At 43.9% G+C, this 18235-nt stretch overlaps 3 protein-coding genes across 3 annotated transcripts; 1 reads left to right on the forward strand and 2 right to left on the reverse strand.

Annotated features, from left to right (window-relative positions):
- Positions 1-142: 142 nt before the first annotated feature.
- CYT1 (ubiquinol--cytochrome-c reductase catalytic subunit CYT1) lies at positions 143-886 on the reverse strand (the record flags this gene model as incomplete). The annotated part of the gene is made up of 1 exon (XM_018881348.1): positions 143-886. One exon carries the CDS (start codon positions 884-886, stop codon positions 143-145), a length of 744 nt encoding a protein of 247 aa, XP_018733947.1.
- Positions 887-9066: 8180 nt separating this feature from the next.
- On the forward strand, positions 9067-12459 carry INP51 (phosphoinositide 5-phosphatase INP51; the record flags this gene model as incomplete). Its single annotated transcript, XM_018881349.1, has 1 exon — positions 9067-12459. The coding sequence occupies one exon, from the start codon at positions 9067-9069 to the stop codon at positions 12457-12459; it is 3393 nt and encodes a 1130-aa protein (XP_018733948.1).
- Positions 12460-13504: 1045 nt separating this feature from the next.
- AWJ20_4284 (uncharacterized protein) lies at positions 13505-16306 on the reverse strand (the record flags this gene model as incomplete). The annotated part of the gene is made up of 1 exon (XM_018881350.1): positions 13505-16306. One exon carries the CDS (start codon positions 16304-16306, stop codon positions 13505-13507), a length of 2802 nt encoding a protein of 933 aa, XP_018733949.1.
- Between the last annotated feature and the right edge of the window lie 1929 nt (positions 16307-18235).

An 18235-nucleotide genomic window follows, 5' to 3' on the forward strand; every position in this document is an offset into this window, starting at 1 on the left:
AGGCTCTCCAGCAAAGAGTTACGTGAATGCTAATTTCGGCGTGAATTAATTGTCAAGATATTACAGACAAACAGAGAACAGCGGTGTTCAGGCATCGCTGCTTGGATTTGTTGCTTTTTTGAGGCAGGTATGAACCTGGCGTCTAGTATTTGGGAGGAGGGCGGTAGACAATCTTTCTGTTCTTGATGGAAGACCACTTCCACCTCTTGACCCAGACGGAGAGGGCCCAGAGAGCAGCAAAGGTAGTGACAGCCTTGAGACCAGCACGCTTACGCTCGTCGTGCTCGGGTTCGGCAGCCCAGTTCAAGAAAGTGGTGACATCCTTGGCCATTTGCGAGGTGGTGGCTGGGGTACCATCTTCATACTCAACAAGACCGTCGAACAAGACACGGGCCATGGCAATACCTCCACCGGGGAAGTAAGGGTTGTAGTTAAGACCAACAGGTAAAGTGACACCGGCAGGAGCGTCATCGGGATATCCAGTAAGCAAAGAGAAAATGTAATCGCAGCCTCCGTGACGAGCCTTGACAATCAAGGAAAGATCTGGGGGCAAAGCACCTTGGTTGGCAGCACGAGCTGCTTGCTCATTCTCATAAGGAGAAGGCATGTAATCAGCAAGCTTACCAGGTCTCTTTCTGGGGTTACCCTCATCATCGGGTTCGTCATCGTATTCGAACTCCTCAGCCATAGACTTGGCCTCAGATGCAGAGTGCGAGACACCGACTAAAGAACGCCAGGCAACAAGCTTCAACGAGTGGCATGACGAGCACACCTCACGGTAGACTTGGTAACCTCTTCTGATGGACTGGTGGTCAAAAGTTTGCAAAATACCAGAATGGGACCATCCGTAGTGAGGAGCGTGAAGACCGTGCTCAGCATCAGTCATGGCAGATGCAGGAGTCAAGTACAAGTAAGCATAGTACGACGAAAGACCAGCTGTGGCCACAGTAGCAGTCACAGCATGCTTGGTCAAACGAGACGAGGCTCTGATGGAGTTCTGTATATTGTTAGTTATTTTGTCCTTCTTACCACCAGTTTTAACATTGGCAGGGATTTAGGAATTTCATCATTCGAAATTTAATTGGCTGAAAACAGAGCATCACGAGGTTCGGAAAAATTGGCCTTCTTTTGGACTTGGTTTGGATTTGGTGTGGACTTGGTGTGGACTAGGTGTGGCCTTGGTTCTAGGACCCTTCAAAAAAAAGCAAAACCAAGTAAAACTTGAATATTTGGGAAGTGAGCAAATACCTCTCCATTTGTTTGTTTATCTGACACGAGGTTTATTCTTCTTGTCGGCAAGAAATATATTCCCGCCTAACTCCAGGACGCGCTGCGCTTTCCTTTATTCAATATTGCAGCTACCAATCAGAAGTGTCGAAAATAATTTGTGGTGGTTTCAAGTGTGGAGAACCTACTAACAAAAGCCGAATACAAAATTTTTCGGGTGCTTAATTTAATTGTGAAATAAGTCTATGCGATTGTTTCAACTCCAGTGATGGAAGTTCGAGAAGTTGAGAATGTCACGAACATCTCCCTTCCAACATAGGAGCAACCGCTTCCCCAGATTAATATCAGGACTGATATCAAATATATAGACTCGACCAGACAGTTCTGTCTTGTTTATTGAAAATAAACACTTGAGAAGATCACCGAGAATACCGAGTATGAGCTTATCGACTAGTTGGTATATCCGAACACTTATTTCACTGAACATCCAATACCACAAAAACTAGACCCAATAGAAACCAGTAGACACACCAATAACCATTGATATCCATGAAACCGGTACAAGTCGATACTCCTGCTAGAGACAGACACCAGACAACTCATTCACCAAAATACCAGCATAGCCCTCCTCAATCACCTGATGCTCACAAATATCATGTCGAAATCCTGATTCCAAATCTTCAATTCACTCATTCGTAGTATAGTACCGTCGTAATACCATCCAGATAGTACCCAAGTCCAATCCGATACATCCATGGGTCGAAACACCTTCCATCGGTGCTCGAGTCGAAATACTCCAAATATACAGCCAATTAATCCCTCCTTACAACTTCCAGAATCTCAATTAATTCACTTACTGCTAACCGAAACATTCTAGAGGAGTGCAAGCTGCTTTTCGAACCTTCCAACTAAACTCCTTTACAAATTTCAAAAGTCCAAAAACAGGTAAGAAAATAAAAAGGTTGAAAATTGCGAAAAGATGTCTTGTTTCTTCACACACTTTTCCTCTGTATAATAATTTGACCACCTACTTTCCGCCGGGATATGGGTTTATGCAGTTCTACACAATAATATTTTTTTATTACTGTAGGTTGATTGTATTGGTTGGGATATAACTTTCACCAATTGCTGATACTTGATTGGTCTATCTCGGATGTTAGGGCTGCCGGCTTTCTGCCTGACCTGACTGGGAGAAAAGGGTTCTTGTCAGCCGTACGATGACGGAACATCTCGCCTGTTTGGCCCGTGAGAGTAGTGGTGGAGAGGGGTGGGCCTCCGGCGGCTCGGACTCTGCCCCAGACCCCGTTGCTTCTCACGCTTCGCTCGAGTCGATTTTGGACGGGGGAGTTAGCAGCTTGGTGGAGGGGTTTTTTGGATTATTCTGAATTGGATCATAGCCGATGAAGTACGGCATCTAAATGTTTCGTATATTGCGTTGATACTCAATCCAAACTTTTACATTACCTTACTCGTTTACAATTTCTTATTTTATTTGATTAATGGTAGCATTGTGTTTTAGCCTATATGTAATCTAAATAAAATCTAGTATATAGTTTTTTCGCCCTTCTTTTACAGAATAGGTATATCACAGCCCTCATACGTGTCTACAAGTTTTATAGTGCTATATAATCATGCTGAAAAAGATTTCAACTTAAAGATCAGCCGAATAGAAGTTCTTGTCCTGTTTGATATATATAACCTAAATTTTCAGATATAATTTGGACAGCCTTATTGTATTTATGGCCAGTATATGGTTCTCACTGCCAAATGCAGGTCAGGTTTCGAGACTGCATTGGGAAATGTCAGGGGTATATGCGGAGTGCGTGAAACTAGTTAGCGTCATGGATTAATTTCAGAATAACTAATGGAAACACGATAACATACAATACATTTAACATATTCGCAGTGTCATAGCCAAGGCTATTGAATCTTGGTCTTTTTTGCTCTCGCTGGAGAACATACGATTCGGACAGGCAAGGGACATAAATATAAACAGCACTTACCCGTAGATCAAAATCAGCGACAATCCGCTTTTTTCAACATATTATCATGAGGATCGAGCGAGAATATCATTTGTATCTCACTCGCTCATGTTTCGAATCCATAAACAGGGGTGTTAGTAAGGCACAAACTGCCTCTTGCGGGCACAGTCAGCAGTCTTGCACCCCGGAAATCCCACCGTCTGGATATGCTAGTCGGGAAAGCTCAAAAAACGCTCTTGCGCTTTCAACCAGCACTCTCGCATCCATGAGCCAGAGCCCCATATAACCCGACTAAAATGATATCTGGGGGCAATTAGCTGGAGATATTAGTCTGGATATTCATCCAGAAAAGGCTCTGCTGGTGTAATATAGTGCAAGCTAAACCACCATGTGTCTGTAGCACATGTTCCATGGGAGCGACCCTACTTGCAACTGGTATAGAGCTCATATATTTGATGATGTCCAAATATTCAATCGGGCTTCAAACTATGAGCAATAGGACACCCCATGCCCGACTCGAGCGCAGCGAGAGGAGCAGCGGGGTCTGGCGCGGAGCCCCAGCCGCCGGAGGCAGGCTCCCTTAAGCTACGACACCTGGAGCAAACGATCTGTCTAGTGATTAGTCCAACATTTTCTTGTTTCGAAAGATTTATGTGTCATGATATTTGAGACTGAGGGTGTTATAACTTTCCAGTTGAAGTTGATTTAGATAGACCAATGCAAGGCTGAAGCAGGTGATCAGCGTAGTCTGATGTAAATGGGTCCCTGAATATCACCGCTTGACATTTGTTTAAAGTCACCAGAGGCATAAGCGAGCCAAAAAATCGGTCTTCGGGGTATAATTATGAGTCAGCTGGACTCGCAAGTGAGGAGGTCATTGATGTTAATTGGCCAGCTGGATGTGCGTGCTGAAGAAAAGACCGCCAAGCTTGACGAGAAACTACGCGTCTTACAAACCAGGGGGGCGTCCACAGAAGCAGTGGCTGCTGAGATATCACAACTGGCGGAAGACACGAGAATCCTTCGTTTGAACAGTCTTTACGAGGCGAAATATATGCACGACTATGTCAAAGATTATCATAATCGTGTGAAGAATGAGATGGGTCAACTGATAACTCTGCGGGATGAGATCAGTGCGAATGAGAAGGCCGAGCGCCTGAAAGAAGCAGAGCTAAGAAGAGAAAGTCGGCGTTCTCGCAGCAGCAATAAAGGTGTTTCAGACAGTTCAGCAGATGCTGGCGACAAAAGTCTAGGAAAAATTGAGACCCAAAACTCAGATGTTGCTGATGTTACTCCACAAACCGAGATATTGCAGTTGTCAGAGAGCTCATCGCGCAAAAGCCGCAAATCACAACGAGCTGGCACTGAAAATGCCACACAAAAACCGTCACGACAAAAAAAACAGAAACTCCCAGCGTCAGAGCCCACATATTGCATCTGTCATGACATTTTTTACGGGGAAATGGTTGCCTGTGACAATCGCAAATGCCCCATCGAGTGGTACCATATCGGCTGTGTGGGCCTGACCCGTCTTCCCAAGGGCAAGTGGTTCTGCCCTACCTGCCGCTAACACCCCTGTTCTCTATTTATTACCTACTAATCTTATTTATTCACACATTCACTGGTTTGGCGGGTCTTGCCTCCGGCGGCTGGGGCTCTGCCCCAGACCCCGTGGTGCTCGCTTCGCGAGCGACGTATGGTCGACACCAAAATAGGATCTCCTGGGACCGACATGTCCGACTCGAGCGTAGCGAGAGGAGCCACGGGGTCTGAGGCAGAGCCCCAGCCGCCGGAGGCGACACCGACAACGAAGAAGCAGTCGTTAGATTACGAGAAGACTTCGTCGTCAAAGAAATAGAGCCAGCTGAAGCCGGCCCAAGAGCCTACGACACCGATGCCACAGTAGACAGAGATGATCATAAGGTTGAGGAACTCGTAGCGAGGCATGAGTTTGTCGATGACAGAGGCCGCGATAGTGACAGGCACGAAGCCAACCATGTAGATGAGCGAGATGCGGTCGAGAAGAAAAATGCGCTTTGACGTATTGGTTACATTGACCAGCTTGGTGAATGATAGTAGAAACATCACAAACCAGACAAACGTGTAGAGAAGCTTGATGAGCTCTTCGCCCGATGTAAACAGCAGTGGGAACAGTGAAATATAACCTGCTACCACGAGTGGGACGAAAGCAGTGAGCACCCGACGGTCATTGAGACACACAAATGTGAATGGAAAGATGATGAGTAGAATGGCCTTCTCATGGACGTGCCAGCCAAATAGGAAGCTTGCAAACCCACACAAGGTCAAACAGCCAACAAATCGGTTGTAGCTGGGCCAGATGGCCAGTGGCACCAATGCTAGAATCTGGTAGAAAAGTGTCAGGAAAAAGGTGATTCGTGGCTGAATATCTGGAAGCACATTAAACGTCACGTCTCCCACAATACCTCGAGTACTTCCTGCAACATGTGACCCCTTGAACCACACAAAAGTTAATACTCGGTCGATGAATGAGTACAAAGCCCATATGTTCGGCGCCCAATACGCGTGGGTGAGACCTCGTGAAAAGGGAAACAATCGCGCCAGTACCTGGGGAATTTGGTTATAATATACAAAAGGCGCGAATGCCACTATGAATGGCGTCAGAACCACAATTCCTAGTTTGGCTGTATTCAGCAAGTTGACTCTTAATGCAACAAAAGGCAAAGACAGACAGTATGAAGGCTGAGATCCATATTGAGAAACCTCGACCTTGTCTTGAGGTTTCTCTGTCTTTGAATTCTCCTGAGACGACTGATTGCCAGGCTTAATAACGTCCTCTAAGATATAACAGCGAAACAAATATACAAAGTACGCAGGTGCGAGATACAAATAAATATGCTTGAAACATAACAACAGTGAAAATAGAAAGGCCGACAGGAGAAGTCTGCCATTACGCACCGCAACAATTGAAAAGATCATGATCCCGTACATAAACCCGTTATACTGGAAGTGAATATGGTCAATAATCAGTAGACCAGGAGATAAGGCAATAGATGCAGCAATTGAGAACACCTGAGCCCTGACTTTCTTGGTAGTAGCAGCGGTAGCAAAGATATTCGAACTGGAGCCTGACTGGCCATTACCATCACCACTGACCCTTGCTATGCTGGTATTATTGGTCGTATTAATGTACCACTGTAGACTGGCGAACAGCACGACTTCAGACAAAATGACAGTGACACGTTGATAAGCAATGGTTGGCCAACCAAACTGGCCCAAATGGACCAGGTCCAAACCACCATCATCGGCCACTGCCTGCGGAGCGAGATGCGATAGAACCCATTCGAAATACGCAAAAAATGGAGGATAGTCCAGAGTCCATTGGGAGATTGTATTTACATACCACTCATTCAGTGGAACATGTTTAGTAATGGCCATCCAATTGCGATGGACCTCGAAATCAGTAGACCGATAGGAGAAAAACAACAGCAATTTAAGAGCCGTGGACGCGACAAAAATCGACTGGAGAGTTCGTGGAACTACTGACGATCCGCCAGACACTTCATCACCCACTGGAACCAGTCCTGTCCCGGCTGCCAGTGCCAAATCTGCTTTCGACCCCGACGTCATCACAGCATGAACTTCAATCTACCTCACGCGTTCGTGAAGCTAACATAGTTGTGATCTCATGCAAGGCTGCCTTTGGGTCTGGCTTTCGTTGCAAAATGTTAAAATACTTAAAATGGACAATTAAATTAATTTTTTAATTTTTTTTACACTGAATATTTGTTACACTCAGTCTAAACAACAGTGCCCTCAATTGTTAGGATCCTATTGCAATTCGCTTGATATTAGTATTTGTCAAATCGTCACGTATCAGTCACGTGTGTACCAACCAGCATAAAGCGCGTAAATCTAGTTCCTGTAACTGATAGACCCAGTGGAAAGCATTTGACGTGTCACCGGTATCTATTACCAGCAGCAGGATATGGGAATACTTATGGATTACCGTCCGTTAAAATTCTTCTTAGCTGAGATAGGGGATCAGAAGGAGAGCTGCCGGAAATCCAGCAGTTCTGCCATTGATCGCAGTTAGTACCACCATGGTCCTAATGTTGTTGTGAAGTTTCAACAATTTGCCCATTTCATCTGTTTGTAGCCAACCTTACACATAATTTGCTAATAGCTAATAAGTTATATCGGAAGCTGACTTTTATCATGTTCAAGAATCTCAGCCAGCCTCATATAATTAATTCATGCCTTCTATGAGGGATTCCTGGTCGTTTTCTAGCTTCAATTCCAAAACGCACTATGACCGAACCAGATAATCTATTTAAGAACAGATCCTGACATTTACAAACTCGGTTCTGTTAGAGAGTAGTTGGACTTCGCAGCTCAATCGCACGGAAAAGTGTCTATGGTTGAGTGAGAGGCAGCGAAGGTTGCAACCGTTTGACAAGAAGCTGATCAAAGCCAGTAACCTGTGTCAAAAGTATTGGAAGTTCCCTCTATTCTAACTCGATTACGGCTTCGATCATCAAACCACAGTTGAATAAGCCCAGCTCTCCAGATGAATCTGACGAGTCATCGGCACCCGATATTTCAGGAAGTAAAGACCCGACAAACAGTGTAAAAACCCTTTAGCTAAAGGCAGCTACAGTAAAGTGTCCTAAGAAAAGTCGAGAACCCGGTCCTAGATAAATGTATACAATTTATGGATAGTATCTCTGATCTCAGCGTTTTAGATTTTTGCTTAGCATCTGAGAATAACTCCATAGTGGATTATTTGCCCATTATTTGAGAATCAATATCGAGTATTATCTTCCTGATTGTTCACAACGACCAACCAACATGCGGTAGGTTTCGATTGCCACTATATGATGCGACCTTAGGCACCTGTGCAAGTTTGTATGTAAGCCTCTGTAAACCGAGTAAATCAGCATCAGATTCAACCTTGACAGATACTAGATTTTTTTATTGATGCTATGGCCACATACGCTGCGATTTTTATTTATACAGCTGTCAGTAGTCGGTAAGAATTCAACATTGACTGGTATCATAACGCTCAGCAACTGATGAGCTTGAGCTCCAAAATCAATTATATTCCTTCGCCAACTTCACTATAAATGAATTTGGCCTAATTAAAAGTGGCCATTTCCATCAAATGGAATGTATCTCTCCTGTATCTCTCCGTCAGAGTATTCCTTGTGCTTGTGTCATACAAGCTCCAACTGTTAATAAACTTGAATTCTAAGCATGATCGTATTCCTTATTCTACTATGGATGATTTGGCCTTACAAAAAAAGTGTCTGTGCTCGCTTTCCATCCAACAGAGAAGTATTTTAGCATTCCTCTAAAAATAAGATATAATTAAAAGTTGAAAACATGATCTGTCGTATATGTGAAATGAGAATTAATAGTACCCCTGAAGATGCTATATATTATCGTAAAGCCCGAACCCACAACATTTCGACGTCTGTCTGTCTAGGGTAACACTACGTTTTGGGAGCTATTTATTTCAAATAGGAGTCCTACTTCCCATGAAAAAATATTTCTTATCTTCTTCAGTAGACAAAGTAAAACCTCCTAGATATCCTTCCAATCATAGCACTATTTGATTGACAAATCCAGAATAAGTTTGACAAAAATCAACCGATTGGTTGGCAAATTAGAAATTTAAGGTTTATATGTGGGCTAGGTTATACCATGGAGCAGCCCACATATTCGATAACGATAAGATAAATAGCTGGCACCTGCCGGATGCGTTTAGCTAGGAATATTTTGGACTTTTATAGACAATTAAAACGGCCATTGAGCCGTGGTGGATAGGACAGAGGACAGGTGAAACAGGCTGGTCGAAATTGAGTAGATCAGATCGATGGCCAAGAAACAGAATAAGAAGAAGCCCAATCCTGGCCGAAATGTCCAGGATGATCCCAGGAGTGGACCAGAAAACAATAGCAACGACCTAAAGGAAGAGGACACCACGGGTCCGTTGGATAAAAATGAAAACTTCGATTCCACACAGGAACGGACTGCTAAGAAATTCTTAGACACTGACGAAAATAAACCATTATCAAAAAAACTCAAGCAGGAGATCGGCAAAACTACTAAAGAACCACCACAGTCAGTGGGTGATCTTGTTGAAGTACCTCACATGCCAGTTGAGCCCGATGAAGAAAACTGTGATCAGGATGTGGATGGAGATGAAGGGCTAGATGAAAGTGAAGATGATTCCAAACCTATTAGTCTTCATACAGATACTCATGTTCTGACATGCTTCAAGGCAAGACGACCCTATACACCCGAGGGTCCGTCTTTGGCATCGATCAATCCTTTCATTAACAAAAGAATCGACCCGCCATATTACATGCTGGTGGATAAAAGGCGTCCAGACCAACCTGCTCAGCCAGTGCCAATGACGTTGAGCGATATTCTTGAGATTGTTTTTGAAGGGTCAAAGCGAGATTCTACCAGTGAGGCGACTGAGGGAGCTACTCTATCTGAGTCTGAATATGCTGATGACAAGGCCGAACTTGAGCCGATGACAGAGTCTGGATTAACAAAGCAGTCCAACGATAGCCTCCCGGTAGACCAATCGGAAAGCGAAAAAAAGAAGGTTAATGATGATCGTGATACTGAGAACAAACCATCCGATAAGAAAGTGGGTGGTGAATTTGGAGCTGACACAGCTAATAGGATGACTGATGACAAGACAAGCGACCTCTCGAGCGAAACTAAGCGAAGCGAGTCTGGGGAAGTCAAAGTCATTTTTGTTAAACTAGCTGGTAATGCTATTGGAGAAATACCGTGTGAGCAGGTCAGGAAAGCCAATTATTTCCTCTATCAGTGGAGGGACCAACTAGCACTAGTTTCAGAGTTGGTACTTCTCTCGAAGAGCCGGAACGCGTCTGTAGTTGCCGGGCCAAAGAAATTCTTCAACAAGAAAAACGGAGATTCTGATCCGAGAAAACTGTTCGATCACCGTGGATCGTTGTCTACGCTGGCCGAAGTCGAGGCCCTGGCTAGGGAAATGCATCGTGTTTCTATAAGTGATTTACGAGATAGACAATTGATAGCAGAACGCGAAAAGTTCCTGCTGGATGAGGAGCTAGTCGTGAAAGCTGTCACTTGGAATGTTCATGGTGAAAAGCTTGCTGGTCAAGATTTAGCCAAGCTATTGGGATCGGATGCTGATATATATGTTATAGGACTACAGGAGTCAGATAACCTCGGTAAGAATCTCTATGCCAATACTACCACATTAGCATCCACTACGGAGAAATTACTTTCATATTTGCCGGACCATGTTGAAATGGCACACAATCAGCTCTTGGGTCTGATGACTGTAGTTCTTATTCATTGCAGGCTAGCGCCACAAATCTCTAAGATCGAGCTCGCATCTACTGGTACTGGCTTGTTTGGCGTCTGGGGTAACAAGGGAGCCATTATGATCCGATTTATCATTGGGGCAGACCCTATTATTCCCAATTCTGGAACTAAAATTTGTTTGGTAAACTGTCATTTGTCTGCAGGGTCCGGTGCTCCAAGTGTTGATAGACGGCGGTGGGAACTGACTGAGATTTCAAACAAGTTTGGTCTTTCTGGCATTGTGTCTGCTACCAATGACAGTGTTATTTTTGATAGCGATGCTCATGAGCTGTCCTTGAGCGATGACCTACTCCAGGGACCTGGGGTTTTTAAGAATGATGGCAGTGGTTCGTCATCTGTTTCGCCACTGGCCTCACGACCGTCAACGCCAGAAATACTGCTCTCTAAGCCAGCATCTGGACAAGTATCGGTGAAGACCAAGCAGACGATAGACTCAATAGTTCCACAGAACTCCCCTTCGATTTCACGCTCAATTAAGACCCCATCTTATCATCAAGACAATAATTTTGTTCTGTTAATGGGAGATCTCAACTTCCGTGTCACACTCGAACCAGCCGACCTTGTACAGGATTTTGCCAGTACCCGTGATTTTGAAACCATCATCATTCACGACACTCTTTCGCAAGAAATGAAAGCGCGCCGTCTATTGCAAGGATTAAAAGAGGGCCCTATACGATTCCCGCCTACATACCGATACATTGTTGGAACGAACGACTACGACTTAGAACGTATCCCCTCATACACAGATCGAATCCTGTACTCTGGAGATAGCGTGGTATTGTCCCAGATCGACTATAAAACGTATCCCTCATACACCATGTCAGACCACAAACCTGTATCGAGTACTTTACGAATAGGTGTGAACTTAGTAAATTTCGATATTCGTAATGACATTGTGACTGAGACGTTGAAAAAGCTCGACAAAGCTGAAAATGCTGCTAGACCAGTGATTTCCATTGAACCGCTTGAGCTGACATCCAGTGGTCTCGTGCTTCATGAGCAGGACGTGTATACTACTATCTCACATAATAGCATACTCTCAGGTCAGCAAGCAGGCTCTCGAATTGTTGAATGGGAAGCTATAATTTCTGATCCCAACATAAAAGTAGTACCTGACCGAGGGTCACTACCAGCAGGTGGCAGTCAGAGAGTCAAATTGTCTACTACACTTGGAGTACCAGGAAGCAGTGATACCAATAGCAAGTCGCCTTTACAATCGGTAGTAGTCGTGCACATCAAAGACGCCCAAGACATATTTGTTAGTGTAGACTTTAATGCCCTTCCCACATGTCTTGGAGCCTCTTTAGATCTTTTATGTCGTATGCCAGAAGGCGCTCGTAAGGGAATCAAAGACTCTGCCACTTCGTCGAATATGCCTAGGGAAATTTGCAACTGCGTCGACTATCTTTGGAATCACCTGAGCTCTGCACCTGACATGTTTTGGCAGGCAGGTGACGAGGCCATTGAATCTCAGATTCAGGAATGGATGGATAATGGACAAGATTTCGACACTCACGTTCTGGACACTGCCAACGATTTGCAACAGAATGTAGGTGTGTACTCTGTAGCCAGGCAATTCCTGTTGCTGCTGAAATATATCAGCGGAGGAATCATCCCGGTCGAATACCACTACCTGATTTTGCGTGGAGCGAGCGGAGTTAACGCTCTCCTGGAAAGTCTCTCTGGTATTAATGTCAATGCTCTTCTCTACATCGTTGGCCTTCTCGCACGAGCCATCGAAGCAGGCATCAACGAACGCCGGCTCCTTGATATTTTCGAGCCCCTTATTATCGCCATTCCCCGTGGTAAAGATAGCAGCAGGTCTAAAGCCCTACGTCGCGATTTTCTCAAAAAACTTCTGGACCCTTCTACACCCTAGCATAATCCGATGTATTTATTCTATTTCACTGATTGATCGCCGGTAAGCTGCCGGTAGCTGGGTCTCCGTCCCTGATCCTTTAGTTTCTGCTCCGCAAGAGTTTTTTTAGCCCGTTGACGTACATTCTCGTGGTCACTGCATAGGAGAAAGTAGTCTGACAGGATGCTGGTTTAATGTGTAAATAGTCAAAATTATTTTTTACTTAGTATATTTAGCGCGGATCGCTGGCCGGGGGCGTAATCGATTTCGAATAGGGGGGGCTTCTAATACTAGTGCCTCATGTCCCTGGTCTTCATTAACATCTTGAAGTTGTAGAGGAGCATTGGAAATGTCGACTTTTTCCGGCTCTTCAATCCGTTCTGGTTCCTCACCGCCAACTCCGTCATCAATTATTTGATGTGGTCCAAATGGTTACAGAACTCTAACTCCGCGACTCGAATCGCCATCTTCATTGACACAGTCTGATTTATCTGATTCACAGCCTGAAAATTGCAGGACCCTGCTGTTCCAAGGTTGACGATATCTAGTGGTCAAGACCGGCGTTGTCTGGCTACTAAGTATGCACCCACATTCTGTTCCAAAATCGCGGCAGACGCGAGTGTCACATTTTGGATATTATCCACCCTGGACCTGGGATCTGGGATTTAGTGGCCTCGTGTCACTTGCCTGCCAGAACATGTCAGGTCCAGAGCTCGAGTCATTACAAAGATAGTCGACTCAGTTCAAATTTTCTTGGGCATACTAGATGAGGTGGCAGAGAATTGTATTCCCTTGCGATCCTTGTAACGAGGGTGAACAAAGACAAATATTTGGATAGTAAAGCTCATAAAATTGTGAATAATTAGCTAAGGAGTTTATTTGGTGCTAAACAAAAAATAAAAAGCTAAGATCAGGATACTAAATTTGTACTCTAAATTGTAAATTTACCTAAGACAGGGTCCTCGACGTCTCTTAAGACGGTTTACTGGAGTGGCTTTCGCTGAAGAGTTTTCGCTCAGTCTTCGGGTTCTTTACTTCCTGACTTATCGTGTGCCTATGATTCCTCTCATTGCTTCCTAGATCTGGACCTATCTACTTGGTTTCCGTGTCTAGGGCGTAATTGCCTTAGATTAGGGCGAACTTGCAATACATTTGCCTCTAGTTGCTGGCCATCATTAGCTTCTGTTCGATGTTCCTGCTGCTGTTGTCTCTTTCTTTGACGAGCTTTCTCAATCACCTCAATCTGATTACGAGAAGCAGCCGTAGCATAACTCAGCAACGTGTCATTCTTCGAAGGACTCTCACTACCTTCTACAGACAAGCTAACTACATTCTGCAATCTATCAATGAATTCGCTGTTTGAATTGTTGTGGGCTGTGACATGAAGGTCATAGGCAAGATTAAAGTCTTGAGCTAACATAGCCTTTCTTTCTTGCATATGGATATCAGCCCAATCTTCTTGATTTGTAAAGACATTTGCCCAATTCTCATTATACCTGGGTTTCTGATCGAAACTGGTAGGTGGTCCTGCTCTTAATTTCATATGCAAACTAATAATTGGCTTGTATCGACCAAAGATCATCTGCGTTGCTTCGGCCATCCTATCATGAATGGAGGCGTAATGACCGCTACGTGAATTTTCGTTCTTACTGACGTGAATGAGAAGAACGCTGAATGCTTGAGATACTAAACTTAACTCTGCTAACCCCCATTGACTATCCTCGTCCCCTTCAAAGAGTCTGATGTTTGTAAGGTCAATCTGTCTGCTTTCCAAATATATGGGGATGACGAGATCGAAATCTCTGTCTCTTCTTTCAAAGCAAAATCCACAGCCTCTCAAGAATCCGAGCGCCAACATCTGCATAGTACACTCAGAGTCAAGAGTCATCCAATGGTTGAGATGTATTCTCTCATTAAGTAAGTGATGTTCATTTGGGTGGCCAGAGCTACAGGTGACGTGATACTTTTCATTGAGGCCATTGAAAAGATCACGAACACGACAGTAATTGCTCTGTAAGCCATCGCGCAAACCTGCAGTTTTCAGAACATCCAGCAACATCCATCTCGCGATAAATTCACTAGCATTCGCAGGAGACAGGACCTTGTCGCTAAGCAGGTGTGAAATAAGATCAAGGTCGTTTTCGCCTTCCAAGATTTTATGGGCTGCCATGACCAGAATAGGTTCACTAGGATATCCTACCTTGAGAACATCACGTTGATCAGACACACTTAGGACTGTGGCCATTCGAGATCCTACCAAGCTTTCCGCTGTACGAAAATCGAGATTCATGACCGGAGCGTATATCACGAGAAGCGTGTGATGCTTTGATAGCCATTCAGTGTATCTTCCCCTGAGCTTAGCACTGGCGTCTGCTAAAAGTTCGCTCTCTTGCCCACGGTCAACGTACTGCTTCCACATGGGTCTACCAAACTTGGCATAGAATCTCAAGGTTCCAATGTCACTGAAGTCTAAGGTAAGCGGTTTTTCACCCCATCGTACGTGCAAATCGAAGGTGTCTAGGTCGCACCAGGTCTCAACGTCCATTAAAACTGAATCACTGAAAGAAACATCATAATCACGAAGAGCTGAGGTACTCGCGAGGACTATGGCAAACCCACCCCATAGATCTTCAGCCACAAGGCAATGTGCCACTTTTTTGAACATTTGAAAATAAGAGAAGCTCATTAAACTTTGATCATATTTCATATTCAGAACGCCAGCGTCATCGATGGCGAGCACAAAGTACTTTTCTTTATTCGTGTCCTTGTTTCTCTTCAGCGCTGTGCTGTATTTGGCCCATTCGCTTCGTAGTAGCTGTCGTATTTTCTGAGAGAGTATCAGATTATCTTGCGTAACAGTAATAGCTGAGGGGGACTGCCATACATCTTTTTCCGAACGTTTCTTCTGTGCAAAGCTCCTCTCTATAGTTTGCTCGAAGACTGACGATGTCTCCTGGAAAGTCCAGAATTTCTCCACTGTTGTATAATTGTCATCGTTGTGTTCTAGTCCTTCGACGATCACTTGAAGTGTGCAAACAAGGAATAGCAAAACATCTCCAGCGAAATCGACTTCATCATGTGAATCCAAATATCCCAGCCCACTGCTACTATTAATACTGTGACTAAAACGAGGACTAGGATATCCAAAACCGATTCTTCTGCCCAAGCACATATAGCTCAAGTAAACGTGATGAGAAGCTAGATCCTTGATCAATCTCGATTTACCGTACATGCTGCCCTGAAAGATATGAACACAAGGCGAATATACGCGAGGCAATCTGTCTGATACTTTCCGAATTGTCTCTTTAATAAAGCTGAAGAAAGGTCCAGACATTGGTCCCATGTGTTTCTCTTCAAACATCTGAACTAATTCTTGTTGGATTCGTGGAGGGCTACGTGCCGCTACAAACAACGCCACAATCTCTCTAAAATTAGAGTATGGTCCATCCTTCTGCCAGTCGTCAAGTACTCGCACATTATGTTTACGACAGATGGCTTTTATCAATCCAGAAAGATTCTCGACTTCGTATGGTAGAAGGTCGGGGCTCTGAGAAATCAAGAAGTCGAGTATGCAAGGAAATAGTTCCACATAGGGGCAGAGGTACTCTAAATTCATGTAGAAAATCCTTTTTAAAGTATCCAGGGCCGATCTGCCGTTATCCTTTTGTAATTCGTATAACCTGTGGGGGAGGGAGTACACATCATCGCGTCTCCGGTCGAGGTAGCCAAATTGATAAAAGCCCTCACGGAGCGATTCCAACTCTTCCTGCCTCTCAGACAAAAACACTTTTCCATGGCACTGGGCTACGAACCTTAAGTACTCTCTAACAGGATACAATTTGTAAAATGGATCATCTGGTTCATTCATATTGCGTTTTCGAGATTGATGTTTGGAAGATGAACCATTGCTCAATGGAGATATGTGTCTATATATATGAGGCTAATGCTATAGGAATTTCAATAGCATAGTGAGTATGCACATAACTCAACACGTGACTGTAGGTGGGGCATAATAAATCAAGTTCGATGGAGTCTAATGGAATTGCAATTGAGATATTTTCTTGGGAGCACCAAATAGTAGTCTGTTAGAAAGTTACGATTTAATTTTTTGGTCCTGAGAAATGAGAACTATAGAGGGGGAGGGGTAAAGAAATTAGGCTGATATCAAGGGAAATCATTATCCATTTCTAGTTCCCGTTACAAAAGATGCCTCAAAAGAAAGTAAAGATGCATCAAAAGAAAATAAAGGTGGCCCAGAGGCATTATAGAGAAAGACCTAACGTCCGAGAACATACATCAAACCAATATATGTGTCTTGTGCATAAATAATATTATCAACTCGACCAGTATAGTATATAATTCGGAAGTAATCCCATATATCATTTGTGCGATATATTTTTTACAGGGATTTTGAAATAGCTATGCAAGAGGCGACGATGATTTACTTAATTCGGACGCATAATCAAAACAGATTCAGTTTCAGATAGTGCAGGACGTCAAAACTGGCCCATAAGAGGGTTAAAATGATACATGCAAGGGAGATCAGAAACGGATGAGAACGGCTGTAAATCGAACTCAAGTCAGACCAGCCCCCGCTTAACATAGCTCCGATCCTTGCCAATCTCAGTTACACCTTAGGAACTAGGATGCATCTTTAATACAGCATGCATATTGGCTATCTGCAGGGACCAGGTCGTTCCTATGAAGCAAAAATTCACCCATAGCCCGATAACCCCTAGGAATATGTGACAGATCAGGGGTGCCTCATTTCTTAACACATTATCTATATAGATATACATATCTCCTGTAAGAAATATTGGTTCATTTTCTAAACATCAATTTCAAAGCCCAATATGGCGGAATCAGATGATCCATTTTACCAACTTGGTCCTGTTAGAGATTACTTAATGTTCGTAGCCGAACCACCTAGAAATATATCTTTACTACTCAGGCAGCGAGAATTGAAGAAGCTTGTCAATGGCTTGTCTTGGTTTGGCTACCTCAATGTATCAAACTGTGCTTCCATCGGCCTCCCCCTTAGGTTATCTGAGAAGGAATTAGAGCATGATCATGGAAGATCAGCTTTGGATACTTTGAAAAGGGACTTCTACGTAAATTTAGAGGACCTCTGTTCCCAGGCGGAACTATTTCCTTGCATATTGGGATTCTTGATTGCTCAGTTCCCAGAACGTCAGCAGAACCAAGTGGAGGATCTTACTGCAGTGATACTAAACATCTTTCAAATACACAATGTGGAACTCAATCCATCAATCCAGACTGGCAGACGTATGGACTGTAGCACAATTTTAAATGTATTGTGGCATTTTTTGTAGCTGCGCATGGTCCCCGTCGAATGGCACCATGAGTTAGAGCAACTGTTCCGATAGCCGTACAATGATCCGTCTAGCGCTCAGCACTTATTCAACCATATTGAAGACACAGTTCGAGGAATATCAGATGGATCCCCTCGCATATATTCGCCTTGTATTCCCATCATTCAGAGCAGCATGTACGGTAAGTCTAGATTGATCAAGGATCTAGCTTCTCACCACGTTTACTTGAGCTACATGTGCTTGCGAAAGAAGTCCAGTCTTGGCTATCCTAGAGCTCGTTTTTCTCACAGTATTGGCAGGGCAAAACATCGGGATACGTGGGATCTAAAGACGATTCCACGTTCGCTCGAGATGTTTTGCTGTTCCTTAAATGCACTCTTGAGGCGATCGTCGAAGGACTTGAAGACAATAATGACAACTATGCAACAGTGGAGAAATTCTGGACTTTCCATGAGATATCATCA

Source organism: Sugiyamaella lignohabitans, chromosome C (assembly GCF_001640025.1).
Source record: "Sugiyamaella lignohabitans strain CBS 10342 chromosome C, complete sequence".
Lineage (NCBI taxonomy): Eukaryota > Fungi > Ascomycota > Dipodascomycetes > Dipodascales > Trichomonascaceae > Sugiyamaella > Sugiyamaella lignohabitans.